This window comes from Hemitrygon akajei, chromosome 1 (assembly GCF_048418815.1).
Source record: "Hemitrygon akajei chromosome 1, sHemAka1.3, whole genome shotgun sequence".
In the NCBI taxonomy this organism is placed as follows: Eukaryota; Metazoa; Chordata; class Chondrichthyes; order Myliobatiformes; family Dasyatidae; genus Hemitrygon; species Hemitrygon akajei.
In genome coordinates this window covers 122,402,746-122,426,505 of record NC_133124.1, presented here as the reverse complement: position 1 = coordinate 122,426,505, position 23,760 = coordinate 122,402,746, and the positions used below count along the sequence as shown (strand labels likewise).

General features: G+C 41.7%; 1 protein-coding gene across 1 annotated transcript in view; it reads left to right on the top strand.

Annotated features, from left to right (window-relative positions):
• LOC140730503 (uncharacterized) overlaps nucleotides 1-23,760 on the top strand; it is a 214,607-nt gene that overhangs the window by 94,695 nt on the left and 96,152 nt on the right. Inside the window, 4 exon segments of the mRNA XM_073051042.1 lie at nucleotides 1,736-1,789; nucleotides 1,889-1,942; nucleotides 14,267-14,320; nucleotides 23,065-23,118. Coding sequence (XP_072907143.1) covers nucleotides 1,736-1,789; nucleotides 1,889-1,942; nucleotides 14,267-14,320; nucleotides 23,065-23,118 — 216 coding nt within the window.

Here is a 23,760-nt window from a genome sequence, read left to right as displayed (position 1 = left end):
AGATCAGAAGCTCTTTGGAGGCATGGTGGGTGGTGGTGGTGGGGGGGAGTGGTGATTGGTGTTTGGGGTTTGAAGAATCTGAGCCTAGACAATTTGTTGAGACATTGGGCAAAAGAGGTAGGGATCAGGAGTGATCAATAGGTTGGGGTCAGAGGTAATCAGATATGATATTGGTTGGCAGTAAATATTAATAGGGAAAGATATGGAAGGTAGAAAGCAGCCTATCACAGCGGGGACCCTCTCCAGAAATGGTTGTGAAATTATTGCCTGCTCCCACAACTGTATGAACCAATTTCATGTGCAACATTACAGCAGGAACAGCATTGTAAGATGGAATGTGATAAGGAAGTCAGAACTAGTTCTAGAAGGTGCTTGGTCAAACTTCTGGTGGAATACAAAAAAATGCCAGAAAAGGGCATCCTGGTTTTTTGCTCTGGGAGAAGAATGTTCTTAATCTTCAAGCATATAATAAAAATTAATCCATTATCTATTGAACAGAATTCACCACTGATACTCCTTCAAGGGGAAAAACAATCTCTTGCAAATAAGATTAACTTAAACATCTTTCTTGATATCACATTGCACATTCCAAAACTACTTGTTTTGGAAACAAATGCATCAAAAATGTATTGACTATCTTTATCCACTCAGTATATTCTCTCTTATGTTGGAGTTCAAATTAATTTACTTATTCTATTAATGTAAGGTGAATAAAATAACTTGAAGGTTAACCAGAGGGTTTCAAGTCTGTTAACCCCACTCCCTCACAATTTCAACCCTATATTTGAGATTCTCTTCAGTACTGCAATTTTGAATTTTTCTACAAATAGTGTCTTAATTCCTGGAAGGTGCCTTTACTGTCTGATTTTGGATTAATCCATAGCTTTACTCAGTAGGTAAGCTTTTTTATTAATGCGCTTCTACACCTTTCTCAAATCTTTCTCTTGACAAATGAAAGGATGGGTGTCAGAGCTTTAAGCCTAGATTGTACTTATACTTGTAGTGATGTTTAGCCCTACAAGTAGATCGACTTGCAGTTTTAAAATAAACCTGTTATTTCACCCATTGTTGATTTCCCTCCCTGGAATCAAGAAGCAAAAAATGAACTCCTGCATCTTGCATTACTGTTCTAAGTTAAACCTTGATAGTCTGTCATCCTTGATAGTGTGTAGACAAGACACATTGGACCTCAGCTGATGTTTCCTTTCTTCTTTCTTATTGTCACTGCAGATCCATCCAAGGACTTGCTGATAAGGCTGTGACTCAAATTTCCTGAGGATCTGTTCTCCATATTAATTTTATTACAGGGCTGACAATATAGGGACAACTGTGAGAGATGGGCAGGCTTACAACTTTGCATTGTATTTTGGACTCTGCTTCAGATACTTGAATCTTAATCTGCATTGCTCATCTGTTTCAATCACAAAGCTTTGTTTATTAATCCCACATAAACTTTGCCCTAAGTAAACTTCCCAATAGAACTAATTTCCAAATCCTTTCTGGCAGAGATCTCACAATGGGAGCAGAGTGCTCCAGCCTGTTCACTACAGGATCATGGCATCAACAATCATTCTTCACTGAAATAAAAATCGGGTGAGAAAGAGAGGAAAGATAGGAAATTAAAATTAGTCAAAGCTGATGCTAGTTTAAAATGAGTGGAGCTGGTAAAACACTAGCAGAATGAGTCCTCTGTGAAGAGAAACCCTGATGTTCCATTTTTTAATTGTACTGTTAGGGTGAAAAAGGACAACAGGGTGTTCCAGGAGCACAAGGGCCTTCCGGCACAAAGGTATATCTTGAATGAAATATTTCAGTGATTCAAACCAACATTTTTATGTTCAAATGCAAAATATTAATTCTGATTTACTTTACACCGCAATTGTTTTAGGGAGCTGAAGGAGCAATGGGAAAAGATGGATTACCAGGAATTCCTGGAGAAAAGGTAGGTACTTTCTGCTGTTTTCCCAGTTTGGCCTTTATAATTGTGGGATTTTAATGATTTCCTAAGGTGTTTTATTGCTTAGAACAAAGTGATGGAAAGTTCAAGTGTTTGACAAAATACAATGTGGCCAAATGCATCAAGGAGTGTGAAGAATGTAAGTCATATCCCACAGGTGTATGGTCCACCTTCCTTGAACCTGTTTCGCCATTCAACCTGGCCACTGCTGATCTAATCTTGGCCTCATCCCCATTTTCCTTCATTTTCCCAGTGACTTTGACCATTCATTCATTAAAGTGCAATCTGCTGGTTACTTAGATAGGCTCTGGAATACAGAATGGGATCAACATTGGGGCAGATGGACGCATGATACATTCCAAATCTCTCAGTCTCAGTATTTGAAAATAATATTAAAAGTATCTTCTTGAAGTCTTTTGCAGGATCACAGAGCGTGGGCCAGTGCCCTTCATATATTGTTTATGAAGTGCTTTTGCCATTCCTCAATTCATGACTCCAGTTATATCTTCACTTTGTTTTGAAATACGAACTGAAATAAAGAAACTCCTGACAGATCCAGGATATTGTACTATGGACAGCACAGTGCCATAGCTGGTAACGCTACTAGTGAGCTGAGTTCAATCCTGACATCTGGTGCTGTCTGACTGGTGCTTCCAGGGTTCTTCCTGTGACCACATAGGTTTCCTCTGGATGCTGTGGTTTCCTCCCACATCCCAAAGACATATATATGGGTTGGTAGGTTAATTTGCCGCTGTAAATCGACTCTAGTGAGTATTTGAGTGTTAAGAATCTGTGATGGGGGGGGGGGGTATAGGACTGTGGGGAGGATTAAAAGAAAAAGGATGAATATAGGGTTTGTACAAATGGGTGGTTGATGGTCAGTGTGACTTTGATCATCTGAATGAAGTTTCCTTACTGTACCTTTCGGTCGCTCTTAACGCACCTTCCTGTTTCAAAGCAAGACATTGGCTTTGTTATTTTAATCATTGAAATGAGCTTCCCTTCTGCTCGCCATCCTATTCAAAATCACTGTTCTCAGTTATGATCCCCACTTCCAGCCCTCCCAGAGCTGAGGTCCACATTGGCCTCTTCTAGTCCCAATTCCCATACTTCTTGTGCTGGCCCAGCCTTGTTTTGGAACGTTGACAGTCTGCACACGTTCTTGGAGAGCAAGTTAACATTTCATATAGGGTTCTGCTTCTGGCACAGGCTTTGCCTGCAAACCCCCTACAGAGCAAACAACTCCACTCTGTGTCCTTCTTGTGGTTAGGAACATCAAATAAACACTATTCATTTGCCAAGTTGTGGCAGTTGACATTCATCAGGTTGGAAGTAAAATTGGGTACTCAAATCAAATAAAATATTTCCCAGGAAGTGGTCAGCAGAGTGGTCTCCAGCTGGCTGGCCCATTAAATTCCAACTGAGAAGATGTATTTTATGATCTGTATTACAGATACATTGACGTATAACTTATGACCCTTCTGTTCATCATTACTGCTCTCATTTTATAATTTATACTCCCAACCCTCACAATTTTGCAATGTTGTGGACTATCATAGTGTCATCTTGCTCCCAACCCACTGCAGGCATTCATTCCTTTGTACTGTGGCTGCACTGTCTCCTACTGCTGTGTGCAGCTCCAACAGCTCTCAGGAAGGGCATCATGCTTCAAAGCAGCCCACTGATTTAGTAACCCGCCCACCATCACTGCCCTTCAGCCCCCCGTCACCATCGCACCATGGCTGCATGGTGTGCTGTCAACAAAAACATTGCTGTTTGTCACCTAGGCTACTTCAACAGAGTTTCCCAACCCATGACCTTTACAAGGGCAGTGATTTAATAGGAAGATCACCAACTGCAATTCCCCTTCCAAGTCCTGGAACTTCTGCTACTCAAAACATTATGGAAGGACTGTAGCAATTTATGAAGACTGCCACGCTCTTCTCAATGGTTCAGAGGTTCATTTTAATGTCAAGGAATGCATGCACAATACAACCCTGATACTCATCTTCTCCAGATAGCCATGAAATGCAGAAAAACTGAAACTTCCACCATCTCTGGTGGGCTCCCACCACCAAGTACATCTTCCCCTCCCCCCCCACGCCCCACTTCCAGCTTTCCGCAGGGATCACTCCCTACGCGACTCCCTTGTCCATTCATCCCTCCCCACTGATCTCCCTCCTGACACTTATCCTTGCAAGTGGAACAAGTGCTACACCTGCCCCTGTACCTCTTCCCTCACTACCATTTGGGGCCCTAAACAGTCCTTCCAGGTGAGGTGATACTCCACCTGTGAGTCTGTTGGGGTCATGTACTGTGTTCGGTGCTGCCGGTTTGGCCTCCTGTATATTGCTGAGACCCAACATAGATTGGAAGACTGCTTCACCGAGCACCTATGCTCTGTCCACCAGAACAAATGGGATCTCCCAGTGGCCACCCATTTTAATTCCACTTCCCATTCCCGTTCTGATATGTCCATCCATAGCCGCCTCCACTTTTGTGATGAGGTCACACTTAAGGTGGAGGAACAACACCTTATATACCATTTGTGTAGCCTCCAACCTGATGGCATGAACATGGATTTCTCAGACTCTTGGTAATGCCCCCCACTCCCCCTCCTTCAACATTTCCCATCTCCTTTTCCCTCTCTCACCTTATATCATTACCTGTCCATCACCTCCCTCTGCTGCTCCTTCCCCCTTTTCTTTCCTACAAAGTGATCTGTCTCTTTCACCAATCAACTTCCCAACTCTTTACTTCATCCCTCTCCGTCCTGGTTTTACCTATCACCTTGTGTTTTTCTCTCCCCTCCCTCCACCTTTTAAATCTACTCCTCAGCCTTTTTCTCTCCAGTCCTGCTGAACGGTTTTGGCCCGAATCATCAACCATTTACTCTTTTCCATAGATGCTGCCTGGCCTGTTGAGTTCCTCCAGCATTTTATATGTGTGAACTAGAACATCAGACCCCAGTTCCCCAACCCCTGCCTCACACAAAAAGTAACATGTCACCTACCCACCAATTGGCAAGAAGAGCGAAACACACAAAATTGAAGGAAACCAATATAAATTACAGTCCAATAATCACATAAATCTCAGAATTTTGAAACATCCACTCGTCAGCATTGAGGAGAGCGGCCACACGAACTCAGTCTTTCTGTAATTACGACTTTGTAATAAATGCTGGCCTTAGATGGCCCAGGATCCCTGCAACAGGTTTGGTTTAAAGTGCAGTGATTAGAACAGGTCTTGACAAAAGGGACGTCATGAAGTACGATAGATTGCAGTAAAACTCTGGTATTCTGGACCACTTGAGTGGTGCTGGCTTGGTATGTTAGTTAATGCACCAAAACACTTCTAATTAGCAATTTTTAGGTTTTACTCATTAATTTAATATGTAACAATTCATTTCCCAGTGTCCTGTGGGGGTGTGCCTTATTTTGATTGCTGAAAGTTGCTTTCATTGTGATTGGTTAGTTTAGAAGCTGCAGCTGCATTTTCCATTGGACAGCTGCCTGATGTCCAGTTTCAAATGTCCTGGGTATATAAAATAGTATGTGAAAGGAGCTTGTTCCCTTCTTCCTTTGTTTAAGGCAAGACAATTGGGAAGGTTGCTCTGCGTGCACTTTTAACCAAGTATGTTTGCTGAATATTCAGATTTGTAGTGTCTGTAACTTGGGGAACATGAATGTTTGCTCGCATTTTTACTGTTTGTAAATAAATGATTAATATACGTATTCCAAGTCGATGCATTTCCTGTCTCACTTTGCTGGACCCGTGAACCTGATACAACGTTACATCCAGTGAGCTAGGTAAGATTAAAGGGAGCATGGGAACTGGCGCTCCTGTTAGCAAGCACAACAGCTAAGTCCGAGTAAGTGGAAAGGGCACAGGAAGCATCGCCTGGTGAACTTGATGCAAAGCGTTACAATATCTGGATAGTCAGATAGTGAATTATTGGGGTTTTTGCTGTAGTTGGGTCTGTCATCAGCTCACAATGTCATTTAAGCTGCTGGATAAAAGATATGTCTAACAGCTGTGGGACCTGTGAGATGTTACTGAACAAGGCCAGCAGCAGATTATCCTCTTAACTCACAGTATTTCAGGACTGGGACTGGATTAGAGGAAAAATGAGGAGGATAAACGGAGTCAAATCAGACACAAAAAGTGGTAAAAGTGGTAATCAAGAACCTATCAACCCCTGCTTTAAAGCCATTGACTTGGCTTCCACAGCTGTTTGTGGCAGTGAATTCCACAAATTCAGTACCATCAGGCTAAAGAAATTCCTCAACATCTCTGTTCTAAATGGACATCCCTCTATTTTGAGGCTGTGCCCTTGTTCCTAAACTTCTGCCACAAAAGGAAACATCCTCTTAACATTCACTCTATTCAGACCTTTCAATACTTGATAGATTTCACTGAGATCCCCTTCGCTCTTCTGAACAACGGTGAGTACAGACCCAAATCCATCAAACGCACCTCATACATTAACCCATTCATTCCTGAAATCATTCTTGTGTACCATCTCAGGTCCCTAACCAATGGCAACACAGCTTTTCTTAGATGAGGGGCCCAAAACTCCATGTGGGGTCTGATCAATGCCTTATAAAGTCTCAGCATTACATTCTTGTTTTTATATTCTAGTCCTCTTGAAATGAATTCTAACATTCCATTTGCCTTCCTCACCACCAACTCAACCTGCAAGTTAACCTTTAGGAAGATTTGCATGAGGATCCCCAAGTCTCTTTGCAACTCTTGAGTTTTGAATTTCCTCCCTATTTAGAAAGTAGACTCTGCTGGGTCTCAGTATACCACCCTCAGATACTGGATACTGGACTCCTTAACAGTAAGGCCACAGTCAGTCCAGGTGGGCAGCAGTGTCTCTCATCCCACTACACCAAGCATTGGCACTCCCTGTGTCATGGGATCCAGCTCAAACCGTGTCATCAAGTTTGTGGATGACAGGACAGTGGTTGGCCTTATCGAGAATGATGACGAGATTAAGTACAGTACAAAGAGGAAGTGGAGCGGCTGGTGGATTGGTGTGAGAAGAGCAGCCTAACGCTGAACATGGAGAAGACAAAGGAAATCATTGTGGGCTTCAGGAAGGTGCAGTTGAGCCTTCCGCCTCTGTGTATACGTGGCTCCTCTGTAGGGAGAATTAAGCGGACCAAGTTCCTGGGAATTCACATCATGGATGACCTCACCTGGTCTCTTAGTATCACCTCCCTAAGTAAGAAGGCACAGCAGTGCCTCCACTTCCAAAGAAGATTGAGGCAAGCAAGGCATCTCCCCTGCCCCCCTGCTCCTATCTTAACTGCATTTTACAGGAGCACCATTGAGAGCATCCTGACCAGTTGCATCTCCATCTGGTATGGGAGCAGTTGAACATCAGACCAGAAGCCCCTACAAAGGACTGTGAGAACATCTGAGGGGATCGTAGGGATTTCCCTACCATCCTTTGGGGACATTTATCAGGAGTGCTGCAAATGCAGGACCATAGAATTATTAAGGATACCATCCATTCATGCGGCATCCTCTTTGACTCTACCATCAGGCAGGAGAACACGATGCATAAAAACAAGAATGGTCAGGATGAGAAAAAGTTTCTTCCCCCAGGCCATTAGGCTTCTGAACTCCCTGCTGTATCGTATTTGAAGTGTCACAGGTTAGTCCTGTTCTGTACCTAACAATATTTAATATTAATGCACTTTAGTTTGTTATTTATACACGATTCATCTATAGATTTTATCCTTACCTTCACAAGTTATCATGTGCTGTATGTATTATGTGTACTTCTGTACTTTACATCCTGGTTCAGAGAAACGTTGTCTTGTTTCTATATATATTATATGCTTTTATATGTTATATACATGTATGTAGTTAAATGATAATAAACTTGACTGGACATTACTTGACCACTGATGTCAGACTAACCTGCCTATAATTTGCTTTCTTCTGCCTCCCTCCCTTCTTGAAGAGTGGAGTGATATTTGCAATTTCCAATCCTCCAGAACAATTCCAGAACCTAATGTTTCTTGAAAATCATTACTCTACCGCCACAATCTCTTCAGCTTCTTTCAGAACTCTGGGGTGTAGTCCATCTAGTCCAGGTGATTTATCTTCCTTCAGACCTTGCATCTTCACAAGCATCTTCTCTCTAGTAATAGCAACAACACTCACTTCTGCCCCCAACACTTTCAAATTTCTGGCATACTGCTAGTGTCTTCCACATTAAAGCCTGATGCAAAATGCTTATTAAGTCCATCTTCCATTTCATAGTCCCTATTACTACCTCTCTGACGTCATGTTCCAATGGTCCAATATCCACTTTCGCCTCTCTTCTGTTCTTTATATAAGCAGAAAAAACTTCTGGTGTCCTCTTTTATATTATTGGCTAGCTTATCTTCATATCTTGTCTTTTCTCTCTTGTGGCTTTTTAGTTGCCTTCTGTTTCTCAAAACTTCCTAATCCTCTAACTTCCCACTAATTTTTGCTATATTATATGACCTCTCTTTTGCTTTTGTGCTGTCTTTTGACTTCCCTTATCAGCCAAGGTTGCCTCATTCTTCCTTTAGAATACATCTTCATCTTTGGGATGTATCTAATCTGCACCTTCTGAATTGCCCTCAGAAAATCCAGCAATTGCTGTTCTGCCATCATCCCTGCTAGTGTCCCCTTCTTTGGCCAGCTCCTCACTCATGCCTCTGTAATTCCCTTTATTCCACAATAATACTGATAAGTTTGACTTTATCTTCTCTCTCTCAAGTTGCAGGGTGAATTCCAACATATTGTAAGGTTTCCTTTACTTTAAGTTCCCTAATCAAATCTGGTTCATTACACAACATGCAATCTAGAATTGCCATCTCATAGGTATTCTTCAAAGTCCCTCTCTTTGTATCCAGCACCAACCAGATTTTCCCAGTCTATCTGCATATTGAAATCCTCATGACTATCCTAGCATTGTTGTTTTTATATTCCTTTTCTATCTCCCCTTGTAATTTGTAGCCCATTTCTTGGCTACTGTTCAGGGGTCTGTACATATTCTAACTCCCATCTGTGTCTTTTTACCCTTGCAGTTTCTACCCACAAAGAGACTACCTCTTCCAATCCCATGTCACCTCTTTCCAAGAATTTGATTTCATTTTTTTTTGCCAACAGAGCCACTCTATTTCCTCTGCCTACCTCTCTGTCCTTTCAATATAATGTGTATCATTGGATGTTAAACTCCCCACTATAATCTTTCAGCCATGATTCAGTATTGCCCAAAACGTTGTACCTGCCAATCTCTAACAGAGCTATCGGATCGTATACCTTATTCCGTATACTGTTTGCGTTCAAATATAACACCTTCACTCCTGTATTCATCAATTTTTGCCCCCATATTGCACTTTAACTGATCTCATTCACTGCAGTGTTGCCCTATCAACTGCCTTCCTCACAGTCTGATTACACACTGCATATGTACATATACCTTCTGCCTCATCCTCAGCCCTATCATTCCGGTTCCCATTCCCCTGCAAAATTAGTTTGAACCCTTGCCAATAGCTCTAACAAACCAGCCTGCAAAGAAAATTTCCACCATGTGACCTATCCTTTTTGTACCTTCAGTTCCTTAGGATTGATTTAGCCAAGGGATAGCAGTGGAGATATGCACCCAACAGTATTCTTATGGTTGAGGTTAATGGCCACAGGGGTGCTCTGCACTGGCTACCTATTCCCTTCCCCTCTCCTCACAATCACTTGGTTACCTGTCTCCTGCAACTTAGGGTTGACTATGCCCTGTTGTTCCTCTCTATTCTCATTCTTCCACATGAGACACATGTCATTGAGCTGCACCTCCAGTTCCTAAAAATGGTCTCTAAGGAGCTAATTTAATTGTGGGAGGGGAATTATGATGCTATTAGGCAGGAACTTGGGAGCTTAATTCAGGAATGTTGTAATCAGGGAAATGCACAATGGAAATGTGGACATTGTTCAGGAAGCATTTGCATGGGGTTCTTTATAAGTTTGTCCTATTCAGACAGGGAAAGGTTGGTAGGGTACAAGAGGAAGAAGGAAGCTTAAATAAGGTTTAGGAAGCAAGGATCAGGCAGGGCTCTAGATAATAATAAAATAGCCATTATTAAGGGAGTAGCTGAAGAATGGACTAGGGGAGAAGGCCTTGGCAAATACAATTAAGGAAAACCCCAAGGTGTTCTACACTTGTGTGAAGAAAAGGAGGATGACTAGAGTGACAGTAGGATTGATCGGGGATAGAAGAGGGAACATTCCTGAAGTCAGTGGAGATATGGGAGATCCTTAAAGATTACTTTGCTCCAGTATTCACCAGTGAGAGGGGTATTGACGATTGTGAGGGTAGCATGAAGTCAACTGATAAATTGGAACATCCTGACATTAAAAAAGAAGACCAGCATGAACTTTTGAAAATCATTAGGCTAGGTGACTCCCCAGTGCTGATAGAATATACCCCAGGTTACTACAGCAAGCAGGGGAAGGAAGAGATTACTATGCCTTTGGCAATTATCTTTGCATCCCCACTGTCTTCAGAGATTTGCTCTGGAACCCCTGCACTTTGTGAGTTTTATAAATGACTTGGATGAGGAAATGGAAGAGTTGGTTAGTAAGTTTGCAAGTGATATGAAGGTTGGGGAAATTGTGAGTAGGGTAGAAAGTTGTCATAGGATACAGTGGGATATTGACGGGCTGTAGAGTGCATCTGAGAGGTGGCAGATTGAGTTCAATCTGAAGAAATATGAAGTGATTCATTTTGAAAGATCAAATTTGAAGGCAGAATACACAGTTAATGACATGATTCTTGGAACAAATCTTGGGATCCATGTCTACAGATCTCTCAAAGTTGCCACACAGATTGATAGGGTGGTTAACAAGGCAAATGGTGTGTTGGCCTTCATTAGTCAGGGGATTGAGTTCAAGACCACAAGGTAATGTTGCAGCTCTATAAAACCCTGGTTAGACCACTCTTGGATTATTGTGTGCAATAATCCAATGTAGATTAAGAGACTGCTTCGCCGAGCATTTACGTTCCGTCCTCCAGAACAAGTGGGATCTGCTAGTGGCCAGCCATTTTAATTTCATTCTCATTCTGATATGTCCATCCACGGCCTGCTCCACTGTCGGGATAAGGCCACACTTAGGTCAGGTAGCCTCCAACCTGATGGCATGAACATCGATTTCTCAAGCTTCCAGTAATGTCTCCACCCCACACTTCTCCATTTCCTATCCCCTTGTTCCTGTTCATGTTATCTCCTTGCCCTCCCATCATCTCCCTCTGGTGTTTTCACCCCTCCCTCTTCTTTCTTCCATGGCCTTCTGTCTCTTTCACCAATCAACTTCCTAGCTCTTTGCTTCATCCCTCCCCCTCCAAGTTTCACCTACCGCCTGGTGTTTCTCGCTCCCCTACCTCCACCTTTCAAATCTACTCCTCAGCTTTTTTCTCCAGTCCAGCCGAAGGGTTTCAGCCTAAAACATTGACTGTACTCTTTTCCATAGATGCTGCCCGGCCTGCTGAATTCCTCTAGCATTTTGTGGGTGTTATTGTGATCAGTTCTGGTTGCCTCATTATAGGAATGATTTAGAGGCTTTAGAGAGGGTGCAGTTGAGATTTCCCAGGATGATGCTCAGATTAGAGAACATGTCTTGTGAGGATCGGTTGACTGGGCTGAGGCTTTTCTCTTTGGAGTGGAAGAGGGTGAATGGTGACTTAATAGAGGTATACAAGGTGAAAAGATCCACTGGATAGCCAGAGATTTTTCCAGGATGGAAATAGCAAATATGAGGAGGCATAATTTTTAGCTGATTGGTGGAAAGTATAGAGGGGATGTCAGAAGTAAGTTCTTTACACAGAGTGATGAGTGCATGAAACACCTTGCCAGGGATGGGATAAAGGCAGATACATTAGAGACATTTAAGAAACTCTTAGAGAGACCCATGGATGATAGAAAATTGGAGGACTATGTAAGAATGAATGATTAGATTGATTTTAGAGTAGATTAAATGGTTAGCACAATATTGTGGGCTGAAGCGTCCGTACTGTGCTGCAATGTTCTATGTTCTAAAACCAGATTTCTGTGTGTTCCAAACAGAACTTAGATGCAATTATGGCAAATTCTACAAAACTCCAGGGAGGCTGAGGGTAAATGTCATTTGTGCCAGTTTTCATCTCCCTCTCCTTCCCTTGAGCTTGCTTCCCAGTTTGCATATTAATAGAGAGCTACATGAAATTGGTGTTTTTGAGAGCAAGATTATGACGTGGTTGATGTTACTGGCCACAAAGCCAATGCAATTGTACAATAATATTTGGACTTCACCAGTTTTACTTTGATAGCAAGGAAAAACTCAACCTTGCATGTTGACAGGGAACCAGTTAAATCTTGTATTATTTGCTGGCAGTACAGAATGTTTTTCTGCTGTGCTTTTAAGTGGTTGACTGTGGTTTTAATTCCCTGGACTTGAAGCAGTTACAAAGCATAAATCATCACAGTCTATTCAGGCGGGCAAAAGTGCTTGCTTGATATTCCAGACTTTAACTTCTTTAAAATACTACAGATGCCTTAAATCTGAAGCTTAATCTGAAATCACTGGAAACTAAGCAGGTCAGGCAGCAACTGTGGAAAAGGGAACAGTTAGAACTGTCCTGTTTTGGTTTAATTAAAATTGTCCGTGAAATGTTTGTGCTTGTAAAACTAATCTCTTATGAGACCATTATGGCCAACATTCAGCAAGCAATATTCACGTGCACATATAGTCCCACATAACTTCACAGGAGCATTGTCAGACAAAATCTGACAATGACCACATGCTAATTAGTCTGGATAGGTGAGTAACTGCTATGTCAGTCATGGTAAGTTTAATTTATTGCATTGATCTCTGTAGTTGCCTTAAAATAAGTGTTTAATTGTGCATATCAACCACCCTTATTAAGATGGACTTGGGTAATAACTTGTTTAGGGATAGTCATTGCACAAGGGAAATCATGTCTCTCAAACAACACACACAAAATGCTGGTGGAACACAGCAGGCCAGGCAGCATCTATATGAAGAAGCACTGTTGACGTTTCGGACCGAGACCCTTCATCAGGACTAACTGAAAGAGAAGATGATAAGAGATTTGAGAGGGGGAGGGGGAAATCTGAAATGATAGGAGAAGACAGGAGGGGGTGGAGTGAAACACTGATTTCTCCAACTTCCGTTAATGTCCCTCCTCCCCTTCTTACCCCATCCCTGATTTATTTATTTTCCCTCCCCTCTTTTTTTTCTCCTTCTGCCCATCACTCTTTGCCTGTTCTCCATCTCCCTCTGGTGCTCCCCTCCCCCTTTCTTTCTCCCTAGGCCTCCCATCCCATGATCCTTTCCCTTCTCTAGCTCTGTATCCCTTTTGCCAATCACCTTTCCAGCTTTTAGCTTTACCCCACCCCCTCCTGTCTTCTCCTATCATTTCGGATTTCCCCCTCCCCCTCCTACCTTCAAATGTCTTACTATCTTTTCTTTCAGTTAGTCCTGATAAAGGGTCTTGGCCCAAAATGTCGACAGTGCTTTTTCCTATAGCTGCTGCCTGGCCTGCTGCATTGCACCAGCATTTTGTGTGTGTGTTGCTTGAATTTCCAGCATCTGCAGATTTCCTCGTGTTCATGTCTCTCAAGTTGAGTTTTTTGAGGAGGTGACTAAGAGGATTGTCAAGGGCAGTACAGTATGTGTTATCTATGTGGACTTTAGCGAGCCATTTGACAAGCTTCCACATGGTACGCTCACACGGGATCCAGGGTGAGCTAACTAACTACAAAAGTTTGTAAAAGCAAAATTGACTTTGTGATAGGAGTCGGAGAAATGGTAGTGAAGGGTTATTTTACAGATTAGAAGCCTGTGTTGTGTCTGGGGTGCAGGAAGCTGATGGTGAACTTATTAATATTTATAAAATCATGAGGGGCATAGACATAATGAATGGTCAGAGCTCCTCCCCCCCCCCCCCCCCCCCCCCGCTGGGAGCCAAAAACCAGGAGAGAGCAGAACGGTTTAAAGCACACCTGAGGGGTAACTTTTCTCTTATGTGGAGGGTAGTTGTGTTTATAGTGAGCTGCCAGAGGAGGCTATAGGGTGGATACAATCACAACATTAAAAAGACATTTGGACTGGCACATAGGATAGGAAAGGTTTAGAAAAAGGTTGGCAAAACATGGGCAAATGCCACTATCCTAAATATTCATCTTGGTTGGCATGGATGAGCTGGATCAAAGGGGCCTTTTTCTATGCTGTATGACTTTGTAACTAAATTATGAATATATTTCATTTCAGGGTAGCAGTGGTGAAAAAGGAAATCCTGGCACTCCTGGGCAACGTGGTCTTACAGTAAGTGTATTTAAGGTCACAAGAGTCTCTCAAGGAAATGATGGACTGCTTAATTTGTCAAAATCTGGTGAAGTTATGGCATTTTTGCTGCAAATCAGTTTTTTTAATAATGGCACATATTGGAAAAATGCTAGTTTTACTTCCAGACAGGGTATTTTCACTGCCTATTCCTGAAATAGTGCAATTAGTATTATAATTTAGACCTCAGGATAGTTCTAGGTACATGAGTACGGTCCCTGTTGCCTGTTCTGTATTTTCACAATTTCATGACTTATTTATGGTCAGCCATCATTTGATTTGCACCTGTGGTATGCTTTTGTAATGGAATAAATCATTTACGTTCACTACAGATTGTCTGCAGGTTACGGCAGGGATCTATCCCAATCAACTGTTGATAAGGTGAACAGTGTGGAAGTTAGAAATGTGGCCAGGAACCAATAGATGCCTCCAACACCCAGAATGTCCAACCCACACACTCCCAAAAGCTTGTTTGTATGTGCAGATTGTACATAACTTGGGAGGAGCTATACTTGAGGTAACATTGGAGAAAGAGTGCCACCCTTTTACCATATGATGTATGGAGAAGTTTGCCTAACAGTGATTTTTGAGGTTAATCACCTATGTCCAATAGTGGATTTTTTTTCTTCTTTTCTATCAGTTCTATCCAAAGAAGGCTAAATAAATGGGCATGTCTCTGTCAAGCTTTACCAATTTTTATTGATACACCATAGACTGTATTCTATGTGGATGCATAATGGGCTGGTATGTTGACTGCTCTGCATATGACTGCAGGAAACTTCAGTGAGTAGTGGACAAAGCTCAACACATCAGAGAAACCAGCCATCCCCTCTCTGGACTTTGTCTATACTTCTCGCTGCCTCAGTAAAGCAGCCAGTGTACTCAAAGACCCCACCCATCTCTTCTCCGCTCTTCCACTGGGAGAAGTTATAGAAGTGCATTTCACCAGGCTCAAGGACAGCATCTACCCCAGGGTTATAAGACTATTAATGGTTCTCTAGTATGATAAGTTTGACTCTTGGCCTCATAATCTACCTCATTATGATCGTGAACCTTATTGTTACCGGCACTGCACTTTCTTTGTAATTTTGCAGTTTGTATGCATTGTTATTTGCTTAACTTGTTCTACGTTAGTGCGCTGTGTAATGATTTTATCTATAGGAATGGAATGAAAGATTAGTTTCTTACATATCTGCACATGTGGCAACAATAAACCAATGCCAGTTCCATTTCCTTTTAAGATCCCAGCAGTGTCATTTAGATCACTCACTCCTCAAATTTCTCTACTTCCAAAAGTTCAAGGCTAGATAATGTAATTTCTCTTATCCTTGAGTTGTCGTCGTAGGTAGTCATGGTTGAGAAAGACCATTTCAACCATTTCAATTCATTCATCAAGGATAACTTTGACAGCTATCTCCCTAGTTCTTCCATGTATTAAAACATTTGTGGAGCTTCCTGATGCTTATTGCAATAAGTTTGCAAGTTTAATGTTTGTACTGAGGTCACTGTTCTACAAATGGAAAAAATCCATTCCGTTTGCAAACCTTCAGGAAGTAACTCAACTCCTAACATTCCAAGGCTTTTCCAGCATCTACAGTACAAGGCACCAAAGCAGGAGCATAATTCAAAGATCAAAGTAAATTTATTATCAAAGTACATATATGTCACCATATACAGTCCTGAGATTTGTATTCTTGTGTGCATACCCAGTAAATTCAAGAAACGTAATAAAATCAATGAAAGACCACAGCCAACAGGATGGACAAACAACCAATGTGCAAAAGACAACAAATTGTGTAAGTGCAAAAGAATAAATAAGCAATAATATGGAGGACATGAGATGAAGAGTCCTTGAAAGAGAGTCCATAGATTGTCCATTGTTAAGTGAAGTCATCCCCACTCGTTCAAGAGCTTGATGGTTGAGGGCTAATGACTGTTCCTGAACCTGATGATGTGAGTCCTTAAGGCTCCTATGCCGCCTTCCTGATGGCAGCATTGAGAAGAGAGCATGACTTGGGCGGTGGAGGTTCCTAATGATGGATGCTGCTTCCCTGCAACAGCGTTCCTTGTTGATGTGTTCAGTGGTGGGGAGGTTGTTGCTACAGCACCACTCAGCAGGTTTCCGATCTCCCTCCTATATGCTGATTTGTCACCACCTTTGATTCGTCCTATGACAATGGTGTCATCAGCAAACTTGAATAGAGCATTGGAGCTGCTCTCAGCCACACACTCATAAGTGTAAAGTGAGTAGAGCAGGGTCTAAGCACACAGCCTTGTGGTGTACCTGTGCTGATGGAGATTGTCGAGATGTTGCCAATCAGGAATGACTAGAGTCTGCAAATCGAGCATCCAATTGCACAAGGAAGTATTGAGGCCTATTGAATAGGTTTGAGCGGATGACGGTATTGAATGCCAAGCTGTAGTCGATAAAACTCATCCTGGTGTATGCATTTTGCTGTCCTTGTGTCCCATGGTTGAGTGACAGCCAATATGATGGTATCTGTTGTGGACCTATTGTGCTGGTAGGCAAATTGGAGCGGATCCAAGTCGCTTCTCAAGCAGGAGTTGATATGATACCAACCTCTCAAAACACATCATGACAGTGGATGTAAGTGCTACTGCATTATTGTCATCAAGGTAGGTTACCATGTCCTGAGGCAATGTTATAATTGAAGCCTGCTTGAAGCAGGTGGTCACTTCATTCTGCTGAAGCAAGAGTTTAAGGATATCAGTGAATACTCTAGCCAGTTGATCAGCACAGGTCTTTAGTACTTGGCCAGTTACTCAAAGTCAGCTGGTTGCTTTCCACGTGTTCACCCTCTTGAAGGATACTCTCACGTCAGTCTGACATCATAGGTTCTGGGGGGGGAGGGGGTGGCGTGGTGGGAGGTTGTGAAGGTTCCTCCATGTTTTGACAGTTAAAGAGAGCATAGAAAGCATTAGTTTCATCTGGGAGTGAAGCCCTGCTGTCAGCTATGTTGCTTGGTTTCACTTTGTAAGAGATAATAGCATTCAAGCCCAGTCACAGCTGTTAAGCATCCTTCAGAAATTCAAAGTTCGTCTGAAATTGCCACTTTGCCCGTGAGATGGCTTTCCAGAGATTGCACCTGGACCTAGTCTTTCTTAGTTGCCTCTGATCTGGCCCTTAGCAGATTGTGGATCTCATAATTCATCCAGGGCTTCTGTTTGGGGAAGACAGAATGATTTTGTGGGGACACACTCATCTGACTGTTTTTATAAAGCCTGTGACAATCATGATGTATTCATTCAGTTCTTCTCATGAGTCCTTAAACACAGCCCAGTCCACCGACTCAAAGCAGTCACATAGCTACTTCTCTGTCTCCCACAACCACTTCTCTTTTGTCCTCATCTCAGGCGCTTTGCTCTTTAGCCTCTGCCTGTATGCAGATAGGAGGACAGCCAAGTCGTCTCATTTCCCATATTGGGGTCTGGGCATGGAACGGTAGGCATTTCTTAACTTAGTATAGCAATGGTCCAGTTTTTGGGACCCCTGGTGCTGCAGTGAGAGTAATTCAAAAGAGGTATATTTAGAAGTTTTGTTAACAGCCCGCAGTATACTGCCGTGGTTCACAGGAGCCATCGTGATGATCTACTCTGTGGTTCCCTGAATAAGTGCACTTCCAATGACTTTTAATAAGGTCCACCTCAAAAAGGTGGGTTCACCCCTGCCCACACCCACTCTGCTCTCACTCTGGATAGCATAACTAACATGACGGTAAATGCATTAAACAAATCCGGCAAATGATGATTAATACATCATAGCACAATAAATAAATATTCCAGAAGCAAGAGAAAAACATTTCGATCTTTTTTTGCCAGAGTCAACTATTGTGTGTGAGATTAATGCTTTTTTGTACTCAACTCCGTATTTCATTCCATTAAATTTGTGTAATTCAATAGATGGAAATGAGAACTAGCCACTGAGGCTTGTGCACACTTTTAGTGGTAGCAACCACAAAGGAAATCCTTTGTCTTATTGGACAGATCTTCAGCTTAGTACCCAGTCCTGCTCACTACTCTCCTATACCCACCAATCACCCCCACACCAACTTGCCCTGGACATGTGAGATGACCATTCGTGTTGCGGAATTATCCAGTCAGTCACTTGGCCTCAGGTGGTGTATCCTGAGGCCCTGTCACCCCAACAATCCTTGTGAGAGCAGACGCATTTTACAAAAATGTACTATTTTTACAGTTGCCAAAAGAAAGGAATGGTTGAAGAACTAGAAATTAATTAAAACATAAAGTAAAAGTCCCACTTGTATTTACCATTTCACTCAGAAACAATGGCTACATGCGTTTTTTTTTTGTGTATTACTCCAGCATCCCTGGTGTAAGCTCCTCATCCCTGTACATCCACACTCCACCCTTGGTCTCTCTACTGAGTCCAGCAGATCAGGAGTGCTGATGCTCTCCCCCATCATCCAGCTCCTTTCCAACTTCACCATTTCAATGCCCAGGTGTGGAAGTTGGAGATATGCAGAGGAGTGAGTGGTGGAGCGCTGGCATCCTGAGTTGAACAGCCTCAGTCATTGCACTGTGTGTAGTATATTTAATATTTTAGTAATGTTTGAGTATTGTAAATATATTATTTGATAAAGAATTCTTTGTTTACATAATTCATGATGGATTATATGTAAGAAGTACATGAATGGCATACATTACTACGCACCTCACTAATAAAGAAGAAAAACTAAGTACACAAATATCCGGGCTCCTGCATTTTTCTTTAAATTAGTTTCTGGAGTTACAAAACATAAGTGGTGATGAGGAAATTTTGAAATGAACTGAAGACAACCACCTACTGTACCTGTTGAAATACAGCATGTTTTTCCTCGGAAAGGAAGAGAGAGTTCAGAGTCTTTTTTTAAAAAAGGCAGAAAACAGACTAATTAACAAGCCCAACCAGGGGTTCATGATCAGTAAGTACTGGGAGATAATTTTTTTTTAAAAAGGAGAAATGGTACATCAAAAAGTTAGACATGTTTGATTGCACAACAGATAACTGGATGATGTATACCAAAGAAATTGAGTAGTATTTTGAAGCAAATGAAATAGCCGATGGAAAAACTAGTGTCATTGTTGCTGACTGCAATAAGTGGGAAAGCATACAGTTTGCTTAGAAGTTTAAAGTGTTAAGTCCAACCAAACTAGCCGATATAAGCTTTGCTGCTATTATGATCGCAATGTTGATTGCATAATGCTTTAAGTTTCATAAGCGGAATCAAAAGGAAGGGGAGTCCATTTCGGCTTACATGTTGAATTGAAGAAATTCTCTGAACATTGTCAGTTCACTGATGGGCTTAATGATGTACCGAGAGATCATTTAGTTTGTGGAATCTTGCAAGAAAGCATTCAAAATTGGCTCCTAACTAAAGCACAACTCATATTTAAAAGAGCAGTTGAAAGTGCTGTATCAATGGAAACAACGGCTGGAGATGCAATTGAGTTGCAGTCAGGAATGAAAGTGAGCATGAACAAAACTGCAAAGTCTAAACAGAAACCTGCCTGGGTGAACGAATTATGTTACTATTGTGGCAGGGGCTCACATACACCAGACCAATGAAAGTTTAATGGCTATCAGTGCAGGAAATCAAAAAAAGTAGGACACATACAAAGAGCATGTCGGGCAGAAAAAATAAATGGACTGCATAGGGAAATTGCAGTTTCAAAAAGAGCAGTAATCTGCATGCCATTGATTAAAAATCTGATAATGATGAGAATGGCATAGGACTAGGTAGCCTTGAGATTTACAATGTGAAATTTAACAAGAGACAAGTAATATGGCTTATATCAGAATTGAGTGGCAAATTAATTAAAATGGAATTGGACACTGGCTCGGCTGTTTCAGTCATTCCACAAAATGAGTTTCAGTGGCATTTTAGCAGAACTCTGCAAATATACAACTAAGGACTAATACTGGAGAAAGATAACTCCTGTGGGAATGACATTCATAGCAGAGAAATACAACAATCAACAAGCCACATTGGGCTTGTATGCGGTAAAAACAGGAGGGCCAGCATTGTGGAGCTGTGATTGAGTGACAACTACAATGTGATTGGAGATCCATCCACTATTTGCATGCTACATCCCCTGCAAAAGAGTCAACTGAAAGCAAATTAAGAAAGATGCTGGATGGTGCCACAATATTATTCAAGGATGGCATTGGAAAACTCAAATATAACAAAGGTAAAATAGTGTTTAATGAAAATGCTACACTTGAGTTTTATAAAGCCCAACCGGTTCCTTATACCATCCAGTGAGCTATATCACATGGAGGCTGAAGAAATTCTTTCCAAGGTTGAGTGGATTCCATGGGCAATGCCACATGTTCCTTATTTTTGGAGTTGCATCTACCCCTGAACTCTGGTAGACAGCTATAGATCATGTACTGCAAGGCTGCCCAAGCATTTAGTGTTTACGTGAATGACAAGGAATATCTCCAAAATCTCAAGACAATGTTTGAAAAGATCAGAAGATTGTGCGCTCAGACCGTGATGCAATAAATGTGTATTCTTTCAACAAGCATCACTTACTGTGGTCACACCATCGACACACAAGGTTTACACAAGTGTGCTGAGAAAATTCAAGCAGTGGTGGATGCCCCATGACCAAAGGAAGTGTCACAGTTGCAGTCCTATTTAGGATTTGTAAATTACTACAACAGGTTCCTGCCAAACTGGCTACTGTGTTCCAGCTCTTGAAGTCATTACTACAGATCAGGAAGAAATGGCAATGGACAAAGCCTTATGACGTGGCTTTTCAAAAGGAAAAGGAAATTGTGACGTTAGACACTGTACTCACACATAATGATCCACATTGTCCAGTAAAGTTTGCCTTTGACGTCTTGCCTTATGTAGTTTAGGTGCAGTCATGTCATACGTTGTGAGTGATGAAAGTGAACAAGCCATAGCCTTTGCATCATGTCCCATTACCGCTGCAGAGAAAAATTAGACACAGATTGACAGAAAGGCCTTGAGTTTGGTTTGGGTATAAAACCTTTCAATCACTACTTCCATGGGAGAGTGTTTACCCTCATTACTGATCAACCATGAGTATCCATTTTCAATCCACAGAAGGTGTTCCACTAACAGCAGCAGCATGTTTCCTGTAGGACACAATTACTAGATTGATTTCAAGAGGACAATTAATCATGGAAATACTGATGGATTGCCCCATTTACCATTGGAAAAGGAAATATCTGAAAAATTTCAAAAGAGGACACCCCTCTTGATATACAAACAAGCTGGATGAACTCAGCAGGTCGGGCAGCGTCCGTTGAAATGAGAGGTCAACGTTTCGGGCCGAGACCCTTCGTCAGGACTGGTCTTGGCCCGAAACGTTGACTGCTCATTTCAACGGACGATGCCCGACCTACTGAGTTCCTCCAGCTTGTTGTACGTGTTGATTTGACCACAGCATCTGCAGTGCACTTTGTGTTTACCCCTCTTGATACGTTTTCCCTAATTGAAATTGAAAGTCTTCCTATTATGGCCGAGATAATCCAAAGGGAAATAGAAAAGACTCATACTGTCTCAGGTCCTTATGGCAATGCAAAATGGCTGGGATGTGCTGCAGAAATTCCAACTCCCCCATTTTCACCAGCACTGGAATGAACTTGCCCTTGATGGGGTTTACCTTATATGGGGATTGAGAGTTGTTCTACCATTCAAGCTCAGAGCTAAAGTGTTGAAGGAGCTACAATGCTGGTCATTGAGGCATGGTCAAGTATTGTCTGGCTACATCACAGCGTGTTGTGGAATCACCAATCCCCTTGAATAGAAAATCCTATAAAAAGTTATGGATATGGTCCAGTCCATCATAGGTAAAGCCCTCTGCACCATAGAGCATATCTACACAAAGTGTGCTTGCAGGAAAGCATCATCCACCATTAGGGACCCCCATTACCCAGGACATGCTCTCTTCTCATTTTTTGCCATCAGGAAAAAGGTACAGGAGCCTCAGGACTCACACCATCAGGTTCATCGACAGTTATTACCCCTTAACCATCAGGCTGTTAAACCAAAGATAACTTCATTCAACTTCACTTGCTCCATCACTGAAATGTTCCCACATCCTATGGACTCACTTTCGAGGACTCTCCCTCTCATGTTCTTGATGTTTATTGCTTGCTTGTTTGTTTATTTTCTTTCTTTCTTTTTGTATTTGCACAGCTTGTTGTCTTTTGCACACTGATTGAAAGCCCAAGTTGGTGTGGTCTTTAATTGATTCTATTATGGTTATTATTCTCTTATGTATTTATTGTGTATGCCCACAGGAAAATGAATGTCAGGGTAGTTTATGTTGACATATATGTACTTTGATAATACATCTACTTTGAACTTTATTTAGGGTAGGGTTTCCCAAAATGCAGTTCATGGTCACCTTGGTTAATGGTAGCGGTTCATGGCATAAAGTTATTGGGAACTGCTGATTTAGGGGAACAGCTTGGATGAATGTAATTGGATGCATTCAAGGGCCAGTGAGAGGGGGTAACAGAGGGTTTGGCGGCAGATGAAGAAGGCTAAAAAAAAAGCTTGTGTGTTGAGGAGTGCTGGTGTGGACTGATCAGGCTGAATGGCCTTTCTCTCAACTGCTACCTACTGTAAGATTAAAATGTATTGAAAGGAAAAATGTGTACAGAGCATCATATAAAATCAGTTATTTTGTCATCTTGACAGCAAATCTACATTATTTGCTTTCAGGGAGGGCCTGGCGTTCCAGGAATAAATGGACATCCAGGACCTCCTGGTTTAAAGGTAGGGTACATTTTATGTTATCTGTAAATATAGTGTTGTGGTACCTGGTTCCAATTTTGAATTCTCCTGTTATTCTTATATATAACTCTGAGCCAAGCACTTCTTGGCAGTTTAGTGGATACAGTTAAAACTAGAACTTCACTATGGGTAGGGCAGATGTCTAAGTTACATAAGATGTTATATAACAAGAAGTGTCTATTAATCTTTTCACCAGAGATTTAATTTTTATTGGACTGCATTTTGAAAATCATTGAACCACACGAAGATATTTGATGGTCCAAATGATTACCCTGCTTGGCACATTATACACTTATACAGTTGTGTGGTGCCATTGTATAAAAGTGGAAAATCAACCAACTTGTTGGAAGAGTAAAGGTTCTGCAATTAATGTTCCTCCTTTTCCCATTTCTAAACAGTTTAATAGTTTGGTTTAAAAGTTCCTTTCTAAATCATATTTATCCAACTGGCAACTCCATGAAGAGTCAATGTATTTTTTTACACACGCAAACTAGATCAAAATATTATAGTTGTCTGGCAGCAGAGTTCCCACGTCTAACTTTGCGCCTTGTTTGAATGAAGGAACTGCATCAGGTGGTTTTTGGCAACAGTTGAACTTTTCCCAAGGCTTGGCTACACGTATTC